Genomic DNA, 17,997 nt, shown 5'->3' with positions numbered 1-17,997 from the left:
TTCTGATATTAATGTTTACGACGTACACTTTAATGCAATTGATGTTTTGTTAAATAATAACTGTAATTCGAAATTTTTAATTTTTGCTGATTATAATCTACCAAATATTAGTTGGCAACCTGTAAATGGTTCAATTGTCGCTTCAGGTGCTCGTGCCGGTTCTCTTGAATCTAATGTGTTAGCACAATTGTCTTATCTAAATTTAATGCAATTAAATATTTCTATTAAAAAAAATTATGATATTTAAATAAATTTTTTATAATTTTCAATAAATTCTAAACATAAATGACCACATATAGGTGGATCATTATAGTATTGAAATTGGGAAACAGTACAAAAAAGATTATCTTTACCCAAATATTTTAAAAATTCTTTTGGTGGCTCACCAACTATATGACCAAATGGGTCAAAATATATTTTAAATGTATTGTTTATTTTTTTCCATGCAACCCAATGAGAACCATTTTGAGTAGAATCATTTAAATTAAATACTCCACATTCATTTTCCCATGGTGTTGTAGGTAATTCATTTAACATAAAACACCCTCTATAATTTTTTATTTTATTTCCAAAGTAATTTATATCTATATTACTCAATGGGTCAATTTTTATATTATTTTCTTTAATCCAAAACCGTGTATAAATACCTTCAAATTTTTCAATATTATTTCTAAATGTTTTTATTTCAAATTTATTCATTTTTTTAATTTTTTTTTCAATATTTTTTTTTTTTTTTTCAAACCAGAACCTTGTGATCTAATTTTTTCCATCTCTTTATTATGTCGAATTGTTTCTTGTTCCATTTTTTTTTTGTGTTTAGCATCAGATATTACATCATAAAGTGCTTTTGCAACTTCAACCACAGCAATAGCTATTGGTAAAAATCCACCTTTTTTAATTTGAATATGTTTAAGTTCTAATCTTGATCTGGTATTATTTTTTTTAGCGTTTTTTAATTTTCTTATTTGTTCTGGCTCAAGAATAAATTTATGTTTTCCACTATCAATTTGATTATTTTCAATTAGAATTGATACATCTTTATTATTTTTATGAGCTTCCAATATTTTATTAAATTGTTTTTTATTTAAATTTAGATTCATTTTATAATACAAAAAAAAATAAATTAAATTAAATTCATTCCAAATCGTCTTTTAACATTCATTACATTTGCTGTAAAAATGGCTGCAGTTTTTTCACCTATAGAACTATGAGGATCATAAAATCTTTCCATTGCTTTTTGTTCTAAAATTTTATCAGCAATATGTCTTGTTTTAGTATCTTTATTATCTTTATAAAAATAATCATGTTCTCTCGCAGCTTCATCTAATTTGTTTATAGGTTTTTTATTTTTTTCTAACTTTGTTCCCGGTCCTAAATAATTATAACCAGGCCAATGTATTTGAGGTAAACTTGAACAATTCAAAAGAAAATTAACAATTCCTGAACCTGTAATAATTTTCTTTGGTAAACATGAAACATATGATGATAAATAATCTGCACCAATAATAGGTATATCAATTAATTTTTCCATTTCTCTAATACAAATATTAAGAATATCAAGTTTTTCATCATGGTAAATATTATTTCCTGTACTTTCTTCAATTGATATAAAATGTATACGTTTAATTATTTTTTCTTTTGATATATTTTTCACATCCTTTGGTAAACAAGTTACATATTTTAGTAAATATTCAATACCTTCAGGAGTATCAATATGGTTTTCCATAATTATTTGAAACAAATGAAGAATACCGAGTTTTTCGTTTTTAAAATTATTATTTCCAGCTCTTTCCTCTGCAGAAATAAACTGTAAATTATCTATAACTTGGTTTACATTACTAATATAACGATATTCAATACGATTTTCTGTGTATTTCTTTAAACCCTCCCCTATTTGATTATCTTCAGCTAATATTTCATTATTTTCTTTCTTTTCCATAATTTCATTATCATCATTATTTTCTTTCTTTTTATTAATTTTTTTATTATTTTTTTTATTATCAGTAGTTTCTTTCTTTTTATTATCCGTAGTTTCTTCATCATTTTCATTCGTTTTAATTCCATTCATTTCTCTCCAAATGTTTTTAATCATATCATTATATTTTTCACCACGACTTGATTTAGCTCTTTTCGTTGAAGGATCATTGTTTTGATATATAGAATTAGTTTCAATTAATATATTTTTATAAATATTAAAATCATCATCTGTATAAAATTTCGGATTGGTAGTATCTACATGAGTTAATAATCTCCACAAACCTAGAGTTCCTGTATATGTTTTTCCATTTAAAATTATATTATCATTTTCAAAATTTATTTTATCTTTTCCAATCATATGAATATCATCTTCTTTATTATAATATATTCCAAAAGAATTAGTATCTTTTACAGTTGGTAAATATCTTGTCGAAATAGCACCTAAGTTTATAACATTTTTAGGTAATGGAGAATTACTTGTTGATTTTTGACTAGAATATTTTGGAGTTCCAAAAGTCTCTTCTGAACTTGTTAATCTTTTTAATTCTGGATTTCTAGGTTGATAATAATAGGGTTTATTTAATTTTTGAATGTCTCCTTCAGTTTTAATAGCAACATCTTTAACTGCATTCATTGTTGTATTAACATTTGTTAATGCGTTTATTATTGGTCCAAACTTTTTTTGTTGTTCTTCAATTACATGTTTTTGTTTTACAACTGTATTTCTAAATCTATCCTGTAAATTTTTTTGAATATTAATTATTTTATTTACATCTGTAGATTTATGTTGTTTTTTTTCTTTTTTAATATTATCTTCATCTTCATCATCTTTTTTTATAATAACAGTCTCTTTTTCATTAGGTTTAAAAAATTTATCTTTAAATCTATTTTGTAATTTTTTTTTAGTATTAATTATTGTCTGAATCTTTACATCTGATGTGTTTTTTAAATTATTTCCTACCTTGGAATTGTTTTGTTTTTGATCTTCAAATGTAACATTTTTTTTAATTTTTTTTTTTAATTCTTTTTGAATTTGTTTAATATCCATTTATTATACAAAATAAAAATAAAACATAATCATTCATCGATATATAAAATTGTATTACCTTTACTGTCATAGATTAAATTTTTTATCAAGTCTATTGTTATGAAACCATATGATTTTATTTTACTTTTTTTATCATATTTTTTACAATAAGTTTTATTAATTTCTTTAAATTTTTTTAAAGGTACATCTTCACTAATCAAATCGGACCATATTTTTTCAATATAATAATTTGATTGATTAAAAACAATTAAAACATTCAAATTATTTCTTATTGTTTTTATATCTACTGAAGTATAACTTTGTGTTAAATAAATAACACTAATATTCTTTGATCTTGATCTTATAAAATATTCAATTATCATGTCTTGTTTTTCTTTTAGAAAATCATCAAAAATCACTAAACTATTTTCTTCACAATCATCTACAGATATTATTTCATCATTAGAAAAATGTGTGTTTATAGAAGGTATATCATCAAATATTTTTTTAATATATTTATAGACTGGTTGATCAATATTTTTTGTAAAAATATATAGATTTAAATAAGGAATCCAATAATTTATAATCAGATTATACAACAAGTTTGTTTTACCACAACCAGATGGTCCTATAATTAAAACACGTGAAGGTAATTCAAATAAAGATTTTTTTTTATTTTCATCTTCAATAAAAAATTTTACTTTTACTTTATCCATTTATTTAAAAAAAAATATATATTTGGTAATATAAATAAGAAAATGGAAAATATTTTAAATAAATATGATAATTATATAATAAATAGCCAATATGAAAGTTATATACCTCAAATCACAACAGAATTAAATAAACCAAACCGAAATACAATAGTTATAGTAGATGGTAAAGATAAATTTCTGAATGTTAAAAATTCAAAACTTTATTTATTACTTGAATATGTACAAGAAGATGGTACTAAATATCCAGCAAAATCTAATGTTATGTTATCTGATAATGGTGGAGCATTTTTGTTTCAAAAAATTACAATTAAATTAAATAATAAAATTATAGATGAAAGTGAGAATACTGGAAGACTAAGTACAGTAAAAGGTTATATGAGTTATGCTGTTGATGGAAATGGTCCTACACAAAATTCAGGATTTCAATCTACATCTGAAGGGGGAGGAAGTGTCGAACTCATCATTCCTTTATCACACTTAGGTTTAGGGTCAATGAAAGATATAAAACAAATTTACAATGCTAGATTTGAAATAATTTTTACAAGAAACACTGATGATGATGCATTGATTCTAGAAACAAACACTGAAGCTACAGCAGAGTCAAAAAATGTTAAAGCAAAACGTGGTAAAGTTAATATTTTAGAATTAAAAGTTCAAATGCAAACAATAGAATATGATGAAATAACAAAAATTCAAATAGTTGATGAATTAATTAAGAAACCGTTTATTTTAGATTTTAAAAAATGGCAATGTATTGAAATCAGAAATCTTACTGGAAAAAATATAAGGTGCGATTTATCACCTAATTATCGAAATAATGAACATCCATTTTTTGGTGTTGTTTATTTTCAAAAAAATAAACTAGACAATCAAGATAGTAATGCTGCTTTTTTTGATGATTGTAATGTTGTAAATTATTCTTTTAAAGTTAATGGAAAAAAATATCCTAATGAATTGCAAAATCTTGATTTTAATGATATGAAATTTTGTCAAGCATATGAAGATCATATGAGTTATAAAAAAACCTATTATAAATCACATGAAGAAAATCCATTAATGTATTTAGATAAACAAATGTTTAAAAAGAGACCATTTTTTGTTGTTAACATGAGTAGACATCAAAGTCAAATTGCGGTCACCAACTGTACACTAATTTTAAACGTAGATTTCAGTAAAAATTTACCTGAGAACACAATTTGTTATGTTTGTTTAATTTCTAGTGCAGTGTATACGTTTGATATTGAAAGAGGAATAGTTGATGAAAGTTTTTAAAAAAAATCGTTCTATACTTTAATTTTTCAAGATATTTTATCTTGAAAAAAAAGTTGCCCTCGGAATTCCAAGGGCAACTTTTCATATTTATTTTTTGATTAGATCAAGAACACCAATAAATTCTTCATCAAAATTAACAATATTACCTTTCAAATCTAAAATATAAATTTTTATCTTTTGAAATCGATTTTTACTCACTGGTCTATATATCATTTTATGAGGTTTAATCAAAGCACTATTAGAATTATATTGAAATAAAAATAAAACTTCATCATAATGAGATAGCTCATCAATATGATGTGTAATAGATTCTTCAATTATATTACAATGTACTTCTAATATTTTGTTGTTATTATTTAATGATGAATTTTCTCCATAATGTGTATGTATTGTATCATTCAATCCTAAACTTAAATTTAAATCTTTATCAAATGAAAAATAATCTTTTGTTGTTATTTTAATACAATCACTATTATTTTCAAACTTCATAATCGAATTGAATAAACTATTTAAATGATTAATTGAATAATTTCCTTTTAATTCTATTTTACTATTTTCATTAGAAATAATACCTTTTATTTCTTTTAAGAAATCTTGAGTGTAAAATTTTGGATTTTTTTTTCCTATTACCGTATAAGTAATATCTGAGTGTATATACTCAACACCTGATTCTATTTCTTTCCATTTAGGCCATGTTTTATTAATAGGGAACAAACGTCTTATAAAATCAAAACCTAAACAATTTGACAAATATTCATCAAAGCACAGACCGATTGAAGCAGTTATTTTTAATAAATTGTTATTTATTTCAAGATTTATTTTAGGAAAATTAGCCACAAATTTAGTTCCGAATGAATTAAATAAATTTTCAATTTCGCCTATTGAATAAATACCTATAGATATTGTACCTAGTGGGATTTGACCATTTCGACCTAATCTAAATTCACATTCTTTTTCAATATTTATATAATATTCACCATCAATAGGATGATACATTTTTTTCTCACTTGTCATTGAAAAATCAATTTCACTGTTTTCGAAACCTAAATATTTTTTTAATTTTTCATCTAATTTATAATAACAAGGAGATTTAATTGTAATTCTATTAGTTTCATCAGAAAATGATATAATAAGTGGTTCTATTTCTTTATTCAATTGTTCAATACTATATCTACCTGTTTTTATATGTATTATATTCTGTTTAATTTTTATACAACAGTCTGATTCAATATTAATAAAATTGTTGCCTTTCAAAACTATTGAATAGAGACCTAAAAAATGATCACCATCATCATTGTGAATAGTTTTGTTTAAATTAATACAACCCTTTTTAACTTTTATAAATACCATTTATAAAAGTAAATTTATTTTTTATTTAAAATTAAAATCATGTCTTGTTTTCCCATTCTTTAAAATGTTTTCACAATTATAAATAAGATTCAATTTTGTTTCCGAACATGTATTATACCATGTTATTTTGTTTTCTGTAAATTCATTCTTATATCTTTCTGGTAAATTTAACATATATTCATCGTTTAATACAACACTTACTCTTTTTCCAAACTTTGTATCAATCTTTATGAACTTATTTACTGTGTATGGTTTTCCTTGTTCCAAATCATTAAATTTTATAAATGTATATCCATTGTTCATTTTATTTAAAGCATCTTTAAAGTTTTCCATTTCCATTTCTTATTTATATTAGAAAATATAAATTTTTTTATTTTCAATAATTTTTTTAAAAATTTTCTATTTAAAAAATTTTTTTCAATATAAATATAAAAAATGAACGAAACTATATATTGTCTTAAATGTAAAATTCAAACAAAAAATATTAATGCAACTAAAATTCAAACAGTTAATGGTAGATGGAGAATTTCATCAAAATGTTTCAACTGTAACACAAATAAAAGTAAATTTATAAAAAATCCTACAATTGGACATAATATTTCCAATAAAAAATTAAATGATACAGATAAAATGATATTAGCTAAAGAACTTCATAAACCAGTTAGAAAAAAATTTCCTAAACGAAGAATAATTACTAAAGGTATTGATGATTTATGGGCTGCTGATTTAGTTATAATGAGAAATTATTCTGATGAAAATAAGGGTTATTCTTATATAATAACTGCTATAGATACGTTTTCAAAATTTTCTTGGGCTTTAGAACTCAAAAAGAAAGATGGAATTAGTGTTTCAGAAGCATTTCAAAAAATAATAAATCAAGCTATATCACAAAATCATCAAGCACCAAATTTACTTCACACAGATAAAGGTTTGGAATTTGAAAATAAACATTTTAAAAAAGTTTTGCAAGAATATGGAATTAAAATGTATCACACCCAAAATGAAGAAAAATCGTCAATTATTGAAAGATTTAATAGGACTTTAAACAAAAAAATGAGATTACAATTTGAAGTTACAAATTCTAAAAAATGGATTACAATTTTACAAAGATTAATAGATGAATATAATTTCAAAGACATACATCGATCTATTGGTATGAGCCCTTGTGAAGTAAATAAATCTAACGAAGATGTTGTTTTTCACAAATTATATTCATCAAAAAACGAACCAAAACCAAAAATTAAATTTAGTGTAGGTGATAGAGTAAGAATACCAGCTTATAAAAAAACATTTGATAATAAATATATTAAAAATTGGACAACAGAAATATTTATAGTTAATGAAATTTTATACACACATCCTATTACTTATAAAATTATAGATTTAAACAATGAAGAGATTGAAGGGAGTTTTTATAACGAAGAGTTACAAAAAACAATATTTTAAATGATATTTTTTAATAGAAATTATTTTATTAAAAAATTGAATGTAAAAAAAAAAATAATATTTTCTATAATAAAGAATGGAAGGATTAAATAAAATTGAATCTTTAGTTAAAGAAATTGATATCAATAATAAAATGGATGTATTAAATAAAAAAATATATCCTGCTAAAACTTGTGATAAATGTAATTTAACAATTGGTTCCAAAAGTTGGTCTGCTCATTTGAAATCTATTCGACATCAAAAAAATGATATAGATCAAACAATTTTACCTTGTAGAGTTAATACAAAATATAATGGTGTACCAATTAATCAATATAGACTAAAAAATTTTAATTTTTTGAAAGTAATGCGAAATGAAATAAAAAAAAGTATACAAAAAAAAAATAATAAATGTTATGTGAAATTTTGTGCTTTTGAATACTATGAATATTCTGAGAGTGTTAAATATAATCTAAATAAAATTCCAATTGATGGAAATATTTTCATTATTAATCAAGGAGATGATGGTTTTGGAAATGGAAAGCCTTATGTTTCTAAACTATTACATTCACCAACTTGGTTAGAACTTTGTCATATAGCCAATGATCAAATTATTGCAACAGATGATTATAATCACTATTATCTAGACGATATTAAGATTGTTCAAGATTTAGGAAATATTAAAATGTGTGAATTTAGTATGGGATCTTAATATTATTTAAATATTATTTTTAATAAAAATTATTTTTATTAAAAAATTGAATGTAAAAAAATAATAATATTATCTATAATAAATAATGGATAATAAAAAAATTGAAACAAGTGTTAAAGGAAATGTTAACAATAATAAAATGGATAACAAAACTTGTGAAAAATGTAACTTAACAGTTAGTTACAAAAATTGGTCTAGACATTTGAAATCTATTCGTCATCAAAACAATGATCCAGATCAAACAATTATACCTCGATTTAGAGGAACATACAGAGGTACAACAACAAAAAATGTAAGAACAAAACAAGAGAGAATACCAAAAACAGATAAAACTTGTGATATTTGTAAGCTAACAGTTAAATACAACAGTTGGTCTAAACATTTACAGTCTATTCGTCATCAAAATAATGGTATAAGACCAAGAATATCAAGAGAGATAATACCTAAATCACATAGAGTTTTTAATTTTAATGAAGAAATATTTGAAATAAACAACACGATTCGACCTATTTTAAAAAATGAAGAAACAGCATTTCAAAGTAGATTAAAAACTTATATTATTAAAAATAATATGGGTATTAAAGATATACAAACATTTTTAAATCGTTTAGATAATCCAGTAATAGGACGACTTAAACAAGAATTAAAAATAAAAAAAATAAAACAAACAAATTTAAAAGTAAATATTTGGTTGTATGCTATATATAAGAGAGGTACTAATAAAGAAAATATGGAATATGAGGAAAAAAGTTTTAAGACACCAAATAAAATTTTAACAAAAAATTCTAACTTAAATGATTTTTATACAAATACAAAAATTAAAATTGTAAAAGAAGAAGAAGATTTTATAATGAAAAAATCTCAATGGAGACTTCATGAAATTTTAAGTTTGGGAATAAATATAAATAAATATGTTCCTTTTAAGGGTTCTTCATATATTCCATTACCTAAAAACATTGGAAATAAAAAAGCTATTATAAATGTTAAAAATAAAGATGATAAATGTTTTCTTTGGGCAATACTCTCTGCCTTACATCCTGTTGAAGAACATGGAGAAAGAGTAACTAAATATAAAAAATGGGAACATGAATTTGATAAAGAATTTAAAGATATTGAATTTCCAGTAAAAATCACAGACGTTCCGAAATTTGTTAAAAGAACAAAAGATATTTCTATTAATATGTTTTGTTTAGATAACAAAGTAATTGTACCTTTAGAAACGAATGAAATCGAAAAAACTAATCATATAGATTTATTATATTTGACAGTGGATGATAAGGATAATAAAGGACATTATTGTTGGATTAAAGATTTAGGGAAACTAGTAGGAAGACAAAACACTAAAAATACTAAAAAAAGATTTTACTGTAAAATGTGTTTGAATAGTTTTGGTACAGAAAATATGTTAAATGAACATAAACATTATTGTACTAATAATAAAGCAGCTAAAATAATTCTACCAGAACCCTATAATAAAACTTTAGAATTTGAAAATTATAATCATTCATTAAGAGTCCCTTTTGTGATTTATGCTGACTTTGAATGTACACTTCAACCAATATATACTTGTCAACCAAATGATACAGAGTCTTTTACAAAATGTTATCAGAAACATATACCTAATAATTTTTGTTATTATATTAAATATAGTAATGGTGATTATAAACCACCTGTAAAATATTCTGGTCCAAACGTAGCTAAAGAATTTTATGAATGTATGAAAAATGAAGAAATACTTATATGATAAAATAGTTCCTATGAAATCATTGAATGTAGAACAATTAAATAATTATAATAAATCTAATAAATGTCATATTTGTGAAAGATATTTATCAGATTTACCTCCAATGTTAGAGAAAAAATTTAAAATAATTAAAGACACTATTGAATATTATAAAAATACTGATGATGTTAAACATTTTAAATTGTATGAAGATAAACTTAAAATACTGATTGGGAACGATACTGAAAAAATAAAATTGCTCGCAAATAATGAGGAAAAATATATTTCTTTTTCAAAAGTGATATCACGTGTAGTAACTAGGAATGGTAAAGACATAAAATTATCTACAGAATTAAGATTTATAGATTCATTCAAATTTTTACCTAGTTCTTTAGACAAATTAACAAATAATTTAAGAAATGATTCGAAATTAAATTTAAAAAATAAATTTAAAGAAGTTAGTAAATATTTTCCTGAAGAACATTTAGATTTAGTTACTAGAAAGTTAGCTTATCCCTATGAGTATATGGATAGTAAAGAAAAATTTAATGAAACATGTTTACCTCCTATTGAAAAATTTTATAGTTCTCTCACCGATAAAAATATAACTAAAAAGGAATATGAAAACTCACAAAAAATTTGGAAAGTGTTTAATATACAAAATATGCGTGAATTCACAAGTTTATATAATATGATTGATGTTTTATTGTTAACAGATATAATAGAAAATTTTAGAGATATTTCTTTAAAAAATTATAAATTAGATCCTATGTGGTATTTTACAACACCAGGATTTGCGTGGAATAGTATGTTAAGAATGACAAAAGTAAAATTAGATTTATTAACAGATGTCGATCAATTGTTGATGTTTGAAAATGGAATAAGAGGTGGTTTATCTCAATGTAGTCAAAGGTATTCAAAAGCAAACAATAAATACATGGGAGATATATTTAAAAAAAAAGAGGAATCAATATTTTTAGAATACTTGGATGCAAATAATCTTTATGGGTGGGCAATGAGTAAATATTTACCTACTGGAGATTTCAAATGGGTTGATAATCTGAATGATTTTAATGTAATGAATATTTCTGATGAATCATGTAAAGGTTATATTTTAGAAGTCGATTTAATTTACCCTAAAGATCTTCATGATCTACATTCAGATTTCCCTTTAGCACCGGAAAGACGTTTTGATGACAAAAAACTCCCAAAATTATTAACAACTTTGTATGACAAGAAAAAATATATAATACATTATGAAACACTAAAATTATATATTAATTTAGGTTTAAAAATAGAGAAAATTCACAGAGCTTTAGAATTTAGTCAATCCCCTTGGTTAAAAGTGTATATTAATTTTAATACTAATCTCAGATCAGAAGCTAAGAATGAGTTTGAAAAAGAATATTTCAAATTAATGAACAACAGTGTTTATGGACGTACTATGATGAATGTTCGAAATCATGTTGATATAAGATTATGTTCTAATGCAGTCCAACTAGAAAAATTAATTGCAAAACCAAATTTTGATCGAAGAACAATTTTTACAGAAAATTTAGCTGCAGTACATATGAAAAGATGTAAAATAACTTTCGAACAACCAATATATGTAGGAATGTGTATTTTAGATTTATCTAAAATGTTAATGTATGAATTTTATTATAATATTATAAAGAAAAAATATGGAAATAGAGTTAGATTGTTATATACAGATACAGATTCACTTATATTAGAAATAAAAACTAATGATTTTTATCAAGATATGAAAATTATGTTAGATCATTTTGACACTTCAGATTATCCAAAAGATAATATTTATGGTTTACCTTTAGTTAACAAAAAAGTCTTAGGCAAGTTCAAAGATGAATTGAATGGAAAAATTATGACTGAATTTATAGGTTTAAGATCTAAATTATATTCACATCGAATCTTAGATACTGAAAAAGAAATTAAAAAAGCTAAAGGTGTTAAAAAAAATGTTGTAGAAAATAAAATATGTTTTAATGATTTTGAAAATTGTTTACTAACAAAAAAATCAAAATATATTAAACAAAATTTATTTAGAACTAAGAAACATGATATTTTTACTGTAGAACAAAACAAAAAAGCTTTAAGTGTTTATGATGATAAAAGATTTATTTTGGAAAATTGTATTGATACATTAGCTTGGGGACATTATAAAATAAATATAGATAGAAATGATTTTGTAAACCATCTCAATACACTAATTAGAAATCAAAATCAAAAAGATTAGAAAAATAGATAATAATAACGCGCACCCTGTTTGGGTGCGTGTTAAATATCAATTTATTTTTAATACATTTTTATTTTTAATAGAACAATTATATTAAAAAATATTTTAATTATTATTGTATTTAGATTTTTAACGTGGTCGGAATTTCCGGCCGCGTTTAAATATATAAGTTTTTTATACATTTTTGCATTTAGATTTTTATTTTAAATAGAACAATTCTATTAAAAAATATTTTAATTATTATTGCATTTCATAAGTTTTGCGAAAAATATTTTAATTATTATTGCATTTAGATTTTCTGATCTTTTTGCACATTGTTTTCTTTGTGATCTTTTATTGATATAATATGAAAATTGAAAACTGTCCCAGGACATACATATATATACTACTTGTGATTATAATAGTATTAGATCTAATCTTGCTTCATTGGACTGGAATGGCATATTCAAGGGTCTAGATATTAATGATACAGTAAATATATTTTATGAAAACGTTTTTAAAATAATTAATGCCTATTGCCCGGTTAAAACTGTATATTTATCAAAGCACCCTCACTGGTTCAGCAGCTCTTTAAAGAAATTAATTTTTGATAAAAAAATTGCTCATAAAATATATAAACAATCACCTAATTCATATAATTACAACAAATTTTCTAATTTACGTGCATGCTGTAAGGCTCAAAATAAAATTGATTACTAATTGATTACTAATAATCCTAAGTTATTTTGGAAATATGTTAATAGCAAACGTTCTACTCTGTCACTCCCAAACTCTATGTATTACAATAATGAAAATATTTCCGGTGGTAATGACATTACTAATTGCTTTGCTCAGCATTTTTCCAGTGTCTTATATATGCCGTCTGTTACTGAAAGTATTGTTGATTATTACAATAATAGTATTCCTTCTGTCGATTTATATTCATGCACTCTGGTTATTAGCGATGTTTATAATGAGCTCAATGAAATCAATTATAGTACTTGTTCTGGTCCAGATAATATTTCTAACACATTTTTTATGCAATGTAAATTTGTTTTATCAACTCCCTTATTGATGATATTCAATCGGTCTCTTGCTATTGGTGTCTTTCCGGACCAATGGAAAATATCATATGTCTCTCCGATTTATAAAAGTGGAGATATTAACCATGTAATTAACTATAGACCTGTCTCCATTATATCCATTATTCCTAAAATATTCGAGGGTATCGTATTCAAGAAGATTAGTCCGCTCTTTAAACATTTTATTATAAACGAGCAGCATGGTTTTATGTCAAATAGATCCACTACTACTAATCTCTTGGTTTTGCAACATTTTATTTTAAATGCATTTAAATCAAATTGCCAAGTTGATGTAATATACACTGATTTTGCTAAGGCTTTTGACAAGATAGATCATACTATTCTCATTAATAAATTATTCCAATCCGGTCTCCGCAATCCATTCTATTCTTGGCTAGTCTCTTTCTTATCTGGTCGTAAGCAGTACGTTAAATTTAAAAATTATAATTCTTATATTTAAAATGTCACCTCTGGAGTTCCTCAGGGATCTCATTTGGCTCCTCTTCTTTTTAATATTTATATTAATGATATTAGTAATATAAACTCAAATATACTGCTATTTGCCGATGACGCTAAACTCTTCCGTATTATAAAAACTCCTCTAGACTCTAAACTGCTTCAATATGATCTTGATAACATAAGTAATTGGTGTGATATTAATAAATTATACTTGAATATTTCAAAATGTAAAATTATTACTTTCACTAGAAAGCGTGTGTCTATATTAAACAAATACTTTTTAAATGGTATTGAACTTGAACGAGTTAATCATGTTAAAGATTTAGGTGTATTTCTTGACTCTTCTCTTTCATTTAATGATCACCATGTCCATATTCAGAATAGAGCGTCATCAATGCTTGGCTTTATAATGCGTAGTTGTAAAAACTTCGATAATCCTTTAGCACTAAAATCACTTTACTGCGCTTTAGTTAGATCTATTTTTGATTATAATTCAATAATTTGGTCTCCATACACACTAGGTCCAATTTATTCTATTGAGGCGATTCAAAATCGTTTCTTGAGACACATATCCATCAAGTGTAATATTAAACGTTTACCTCACACTTCATATGAACCATTGTTACTATATCTAAAGATTGATACTCTTCAAAACAGAAGGATTAAAAACGATATTAGCTTTATATTTAAACTATTAAATGGATATATTTACTGTCCTGATCTTTTGTCAAATATATCTTTTCTAGTTCCTGGTCATTCAACCAGACAGACAGACACCTTTTATATTCCATTCCAGCGCACTTTATATGGCAAGAATGTAAATAATTTTAATGTCGATCTTTTTATTTGTTATTCTGTGAGTTCATTTAATTTATATCTTATTTAGAAATTTATTCACTTAAAATATTTTTATACCTCCACACCAATCATTATATATATATTTTATACTAATTTATATTCCACAACTACCATTATGTACATGCTATTTTATATTCCACATACTATTGTAATTGGGCTCGCCCGTTTAATTGATAAATAAATAAAATAAATAAAAATAACATTAATATTACTATAGGTATATTATAATTTTCTTTTATTTAATGATGTCTATTTAGTAATTTGATACTTATTCAAATTCAATATAAAACAATTCAAGCTATTTAACCTTTATGAATATAAATTATAAACACTTGTTTACTACATTTATAATGTAATAAAATACATTTTACCTTTTACATAAAGTATTTTTTATATAAAAATACAATATTGTTTAAATTATTTTAAATTATAATGAAGAAATAACAACATATGAACTTTCTCACTTTTTAGACGACAGCGCCGATCATTTAGCACTAAACCGGCACTTGAAAATATCCTTTCACAGGGAACTGATGTACCTAAATGACATAAACTATTTTTGGCCAATATACTTAGATTAGGGTAGTTATAGCTTTGGTCTTTCCACCATTTAAGCGGATCTTCGTTTCTGGATATAACTGCATCATCCAAGTAGCGTTGAACTTCGACTATTGCTCTTGACTTTGCAGTCCCCAATGGTGAAAATCTTGCCACATTACTATCAATTTCACTCCAAATTGATAATTATTCAGATTCGGGTATTGGATCCGGCTGTATATTTACATTTGATTGACTCTGTGGTTCTATATCTCGAATAATTTGTGCTATATTTTCAATGATTTCATTTTTTATTGGATTCATATTCATGAAAGGCAGGTGTTTAAATCGGGGATCTAAGAATGTACACTTAGAAAGTGTCATACTTTTTTCACAGTTCTTAAAACCATCCCTTGCATCCATATTACTCAGTAACTTTTTAGCTACAAGCAATGCTCTTGGGGACAAATTAATTTTTATTAAACTATTGCACACTTTGTATAACCCCTGGACTATAACAATTACAAGTGAAGCTGTCATATATTTTTGTCCACTTATTGCTTTTGTAGCCTCTGCGAAAGGTTTTAATATTTTAATTAGATCTTGTAAAATGGTCCAGTCTTCGGGTCTCAAAGTATCAGGAGCATTATCCAATAAACCTAATGTACCTCTAATTGATGTTTGCATCTCAACAAATCTATCTATCATGTAGTAGGTAGAGTTCCACCGAGTTTGTACATCTTGAATAAGCTTCTTTGGATCTTTTATACCGTTATTTATTTGGTAAGTTTTAAATACATTATTAGCTACAGTGGCTTTTTCTGAAATGTGATACTATGCTTTTAACACTGTCTATTAGGTCATTTTCAAGAACAAGGGCTGACTGTACTATTAAGTTCAATGTATGAGCAAAGCATCCCATATTTTTAAAAGATAATGAATTGAGGGCATTTTTAATATTGGAAGCGTTATTGGAGACCGCGAATGTAATTTTGTCGTTTAAACTCCAAGAAACCAATACTTGTTTGATTGCTTGGCTCAAATTAACTCCAGTATGGTTCAAGTTAAAAGAACGACACTCTAAAAGTATAGACTTTAATATAAACTCGGAGTCAATGAAATGAATGGTGATTAAAACTTTCATTGTTCCTGGATGTCCAGCAGTCAGTGGTCAAACAAGCACTCTCGATGGTAGATACCAACTCTTTCATTTCTCCTAAACATCTCTCATACATGGCCGGAATATGGACTTTTGATATCGTGTTACGGTTAGGCAGTTCATAACTAGGATTCAACGCTTTTACAAATTCAATAAAGCCCGAATCTTCAACAACTTTAAAAGGTTGAAAATCTTTTACAAAAAGTTTTAAAAGTACTTGATCGATTTTTTTTTTAGCATCTACTGATAATTTTTTTGGCAAATAATTTGAAACAGATGTTTGTTTACGTTTGCGGACTGAAGAATTTGAAGCTTGGATCAAGGAGAAAGCATTTGATGAAGATGGTGTAGGGATTTGATCAGATACATCAGAAGTAGATGTTGATGGTAATATTGCAGAGGAACATGATGCAACTGGTGCGGGATCATCAATTTGTTCACCTTCATTACGATTCTAGAATTAATTAATTCAAAATATGATAAATATTCAAATTTAAAAATTTAAATAGTTGATAGAGTATCTATACAATTTGTATCTTAATCAGTTTTTAATTTAATTTCATAAAATATTGTACATTAATTGGATTATATTTTAAATAAATGTAAATATGTATAATATTGGTAATAAAAAGATGTCAAAATATTAAAATGCACTAATGTATCAAATTATACTTTTAATAACTATACATGATAAACTAGTGGCTTAAAGTTAAAATTTTTTAATATGTTATTAAATTATTTAAATATAATAATTAAATTTATTCAGTGACTAATTAAAAATATTTGATTTTATTAGGTACTTACATTCAAAGTATTTATCGGCAAGTTGATTCCATGACAAGTGGATAAATGTTTACGAAGATTTGTCAAATTAGACTTATAAGAATATTTCTTTTGACATGTATCGCATTTAGCAATATATTTTAATTGGTCAAAAATAGTGAAATATCCCCAAATACTACTTGTGCGTCTATCCATAATCCATATTTTTAAATAATGTTACAATTTTTTGACACTTTAAAAAATTAGTTCACTAGGACAATACTGGCAATAGAATTGAGCAGTAATGTGCAAGAAATCAGAAATCTGAATGAATTATGTATGACAGATACAGACTATAATACTAAAATATTTTACTGCAAGATGGGACACATTTATTCCAGGAATAAACCTGCATAATCTTGTTTGTAATATCTTGCCTGCCACTACAGCTAGGCTTATAGTACTAAACAGATATAATATTTTAACTAGGATCTCATGTTTACTTTACTTCACTGCTATAAATAATATAACAGCCAAAACTAAGCCTCAAATATTTGTTATATTCTAATGAAGTGGTAATTTTAATAATATGAATCAATAAAAATAAATAAATACACAATTTTAATACTCAAAAATATATTTATTTATTAATTAATAATAACATATAAGCATTATATAATATAATAATAATTAACATAAGCCATA

General features: G+C 24.5%; 2 protein-coding genes across 2 annotated transcripts in view; one reads left to right on the top strand and one right to left on the bottom strand.

The window, feature by feature from the left end:
* Positions 1-17,997, top strand: part of LOC132935731 (uncharacterized) — a 165,753-nt gene that overhangs the window by 14,595 nt on the left and 133,161 nt on the right. The window lies entirely within an intron of this gene.
* LOC132933130 (uncharacterized) lies at positions 15,579-17,508 on the bottom strand. The gene is made up of 4 exons (XM_060999451.1): positions 17,335-17,508; positions 16,819-16,984; positions 16,510-16,704; positions 15,579-16,192 (listed from the first exon to the last, which is right to left on the bottom strand). Exons 1-4 carry the CDS (start codon positions 17,506-17,508, stop codon positions 15,579-15,581), a joined length of 1,149 nt encoding a protein of 382 aa, XP_060855434.1.

The sequence above is a fragment of the Metopolophium dirhodum genome, chromosome 1, assembly GCF_019925205.1.
Source record: "Metopolophium dirhodum isolate CAU chromosome 1, ASM1992520v1, whole genome shotgun sequence".
Classification (NCBI taxonomy): domain Eukaryota; kingdom Metazoa; phylum Arthropoda; class Insecta; order Hemiptera; family Aphididae; genus Metopolophium; species Metopolophium dirhodum.
The sequence above is the reverse complement of the archived record's forward strand: the minus strand, read 5'-3'. Positions and strand labels throughout refer to the sequence as shown.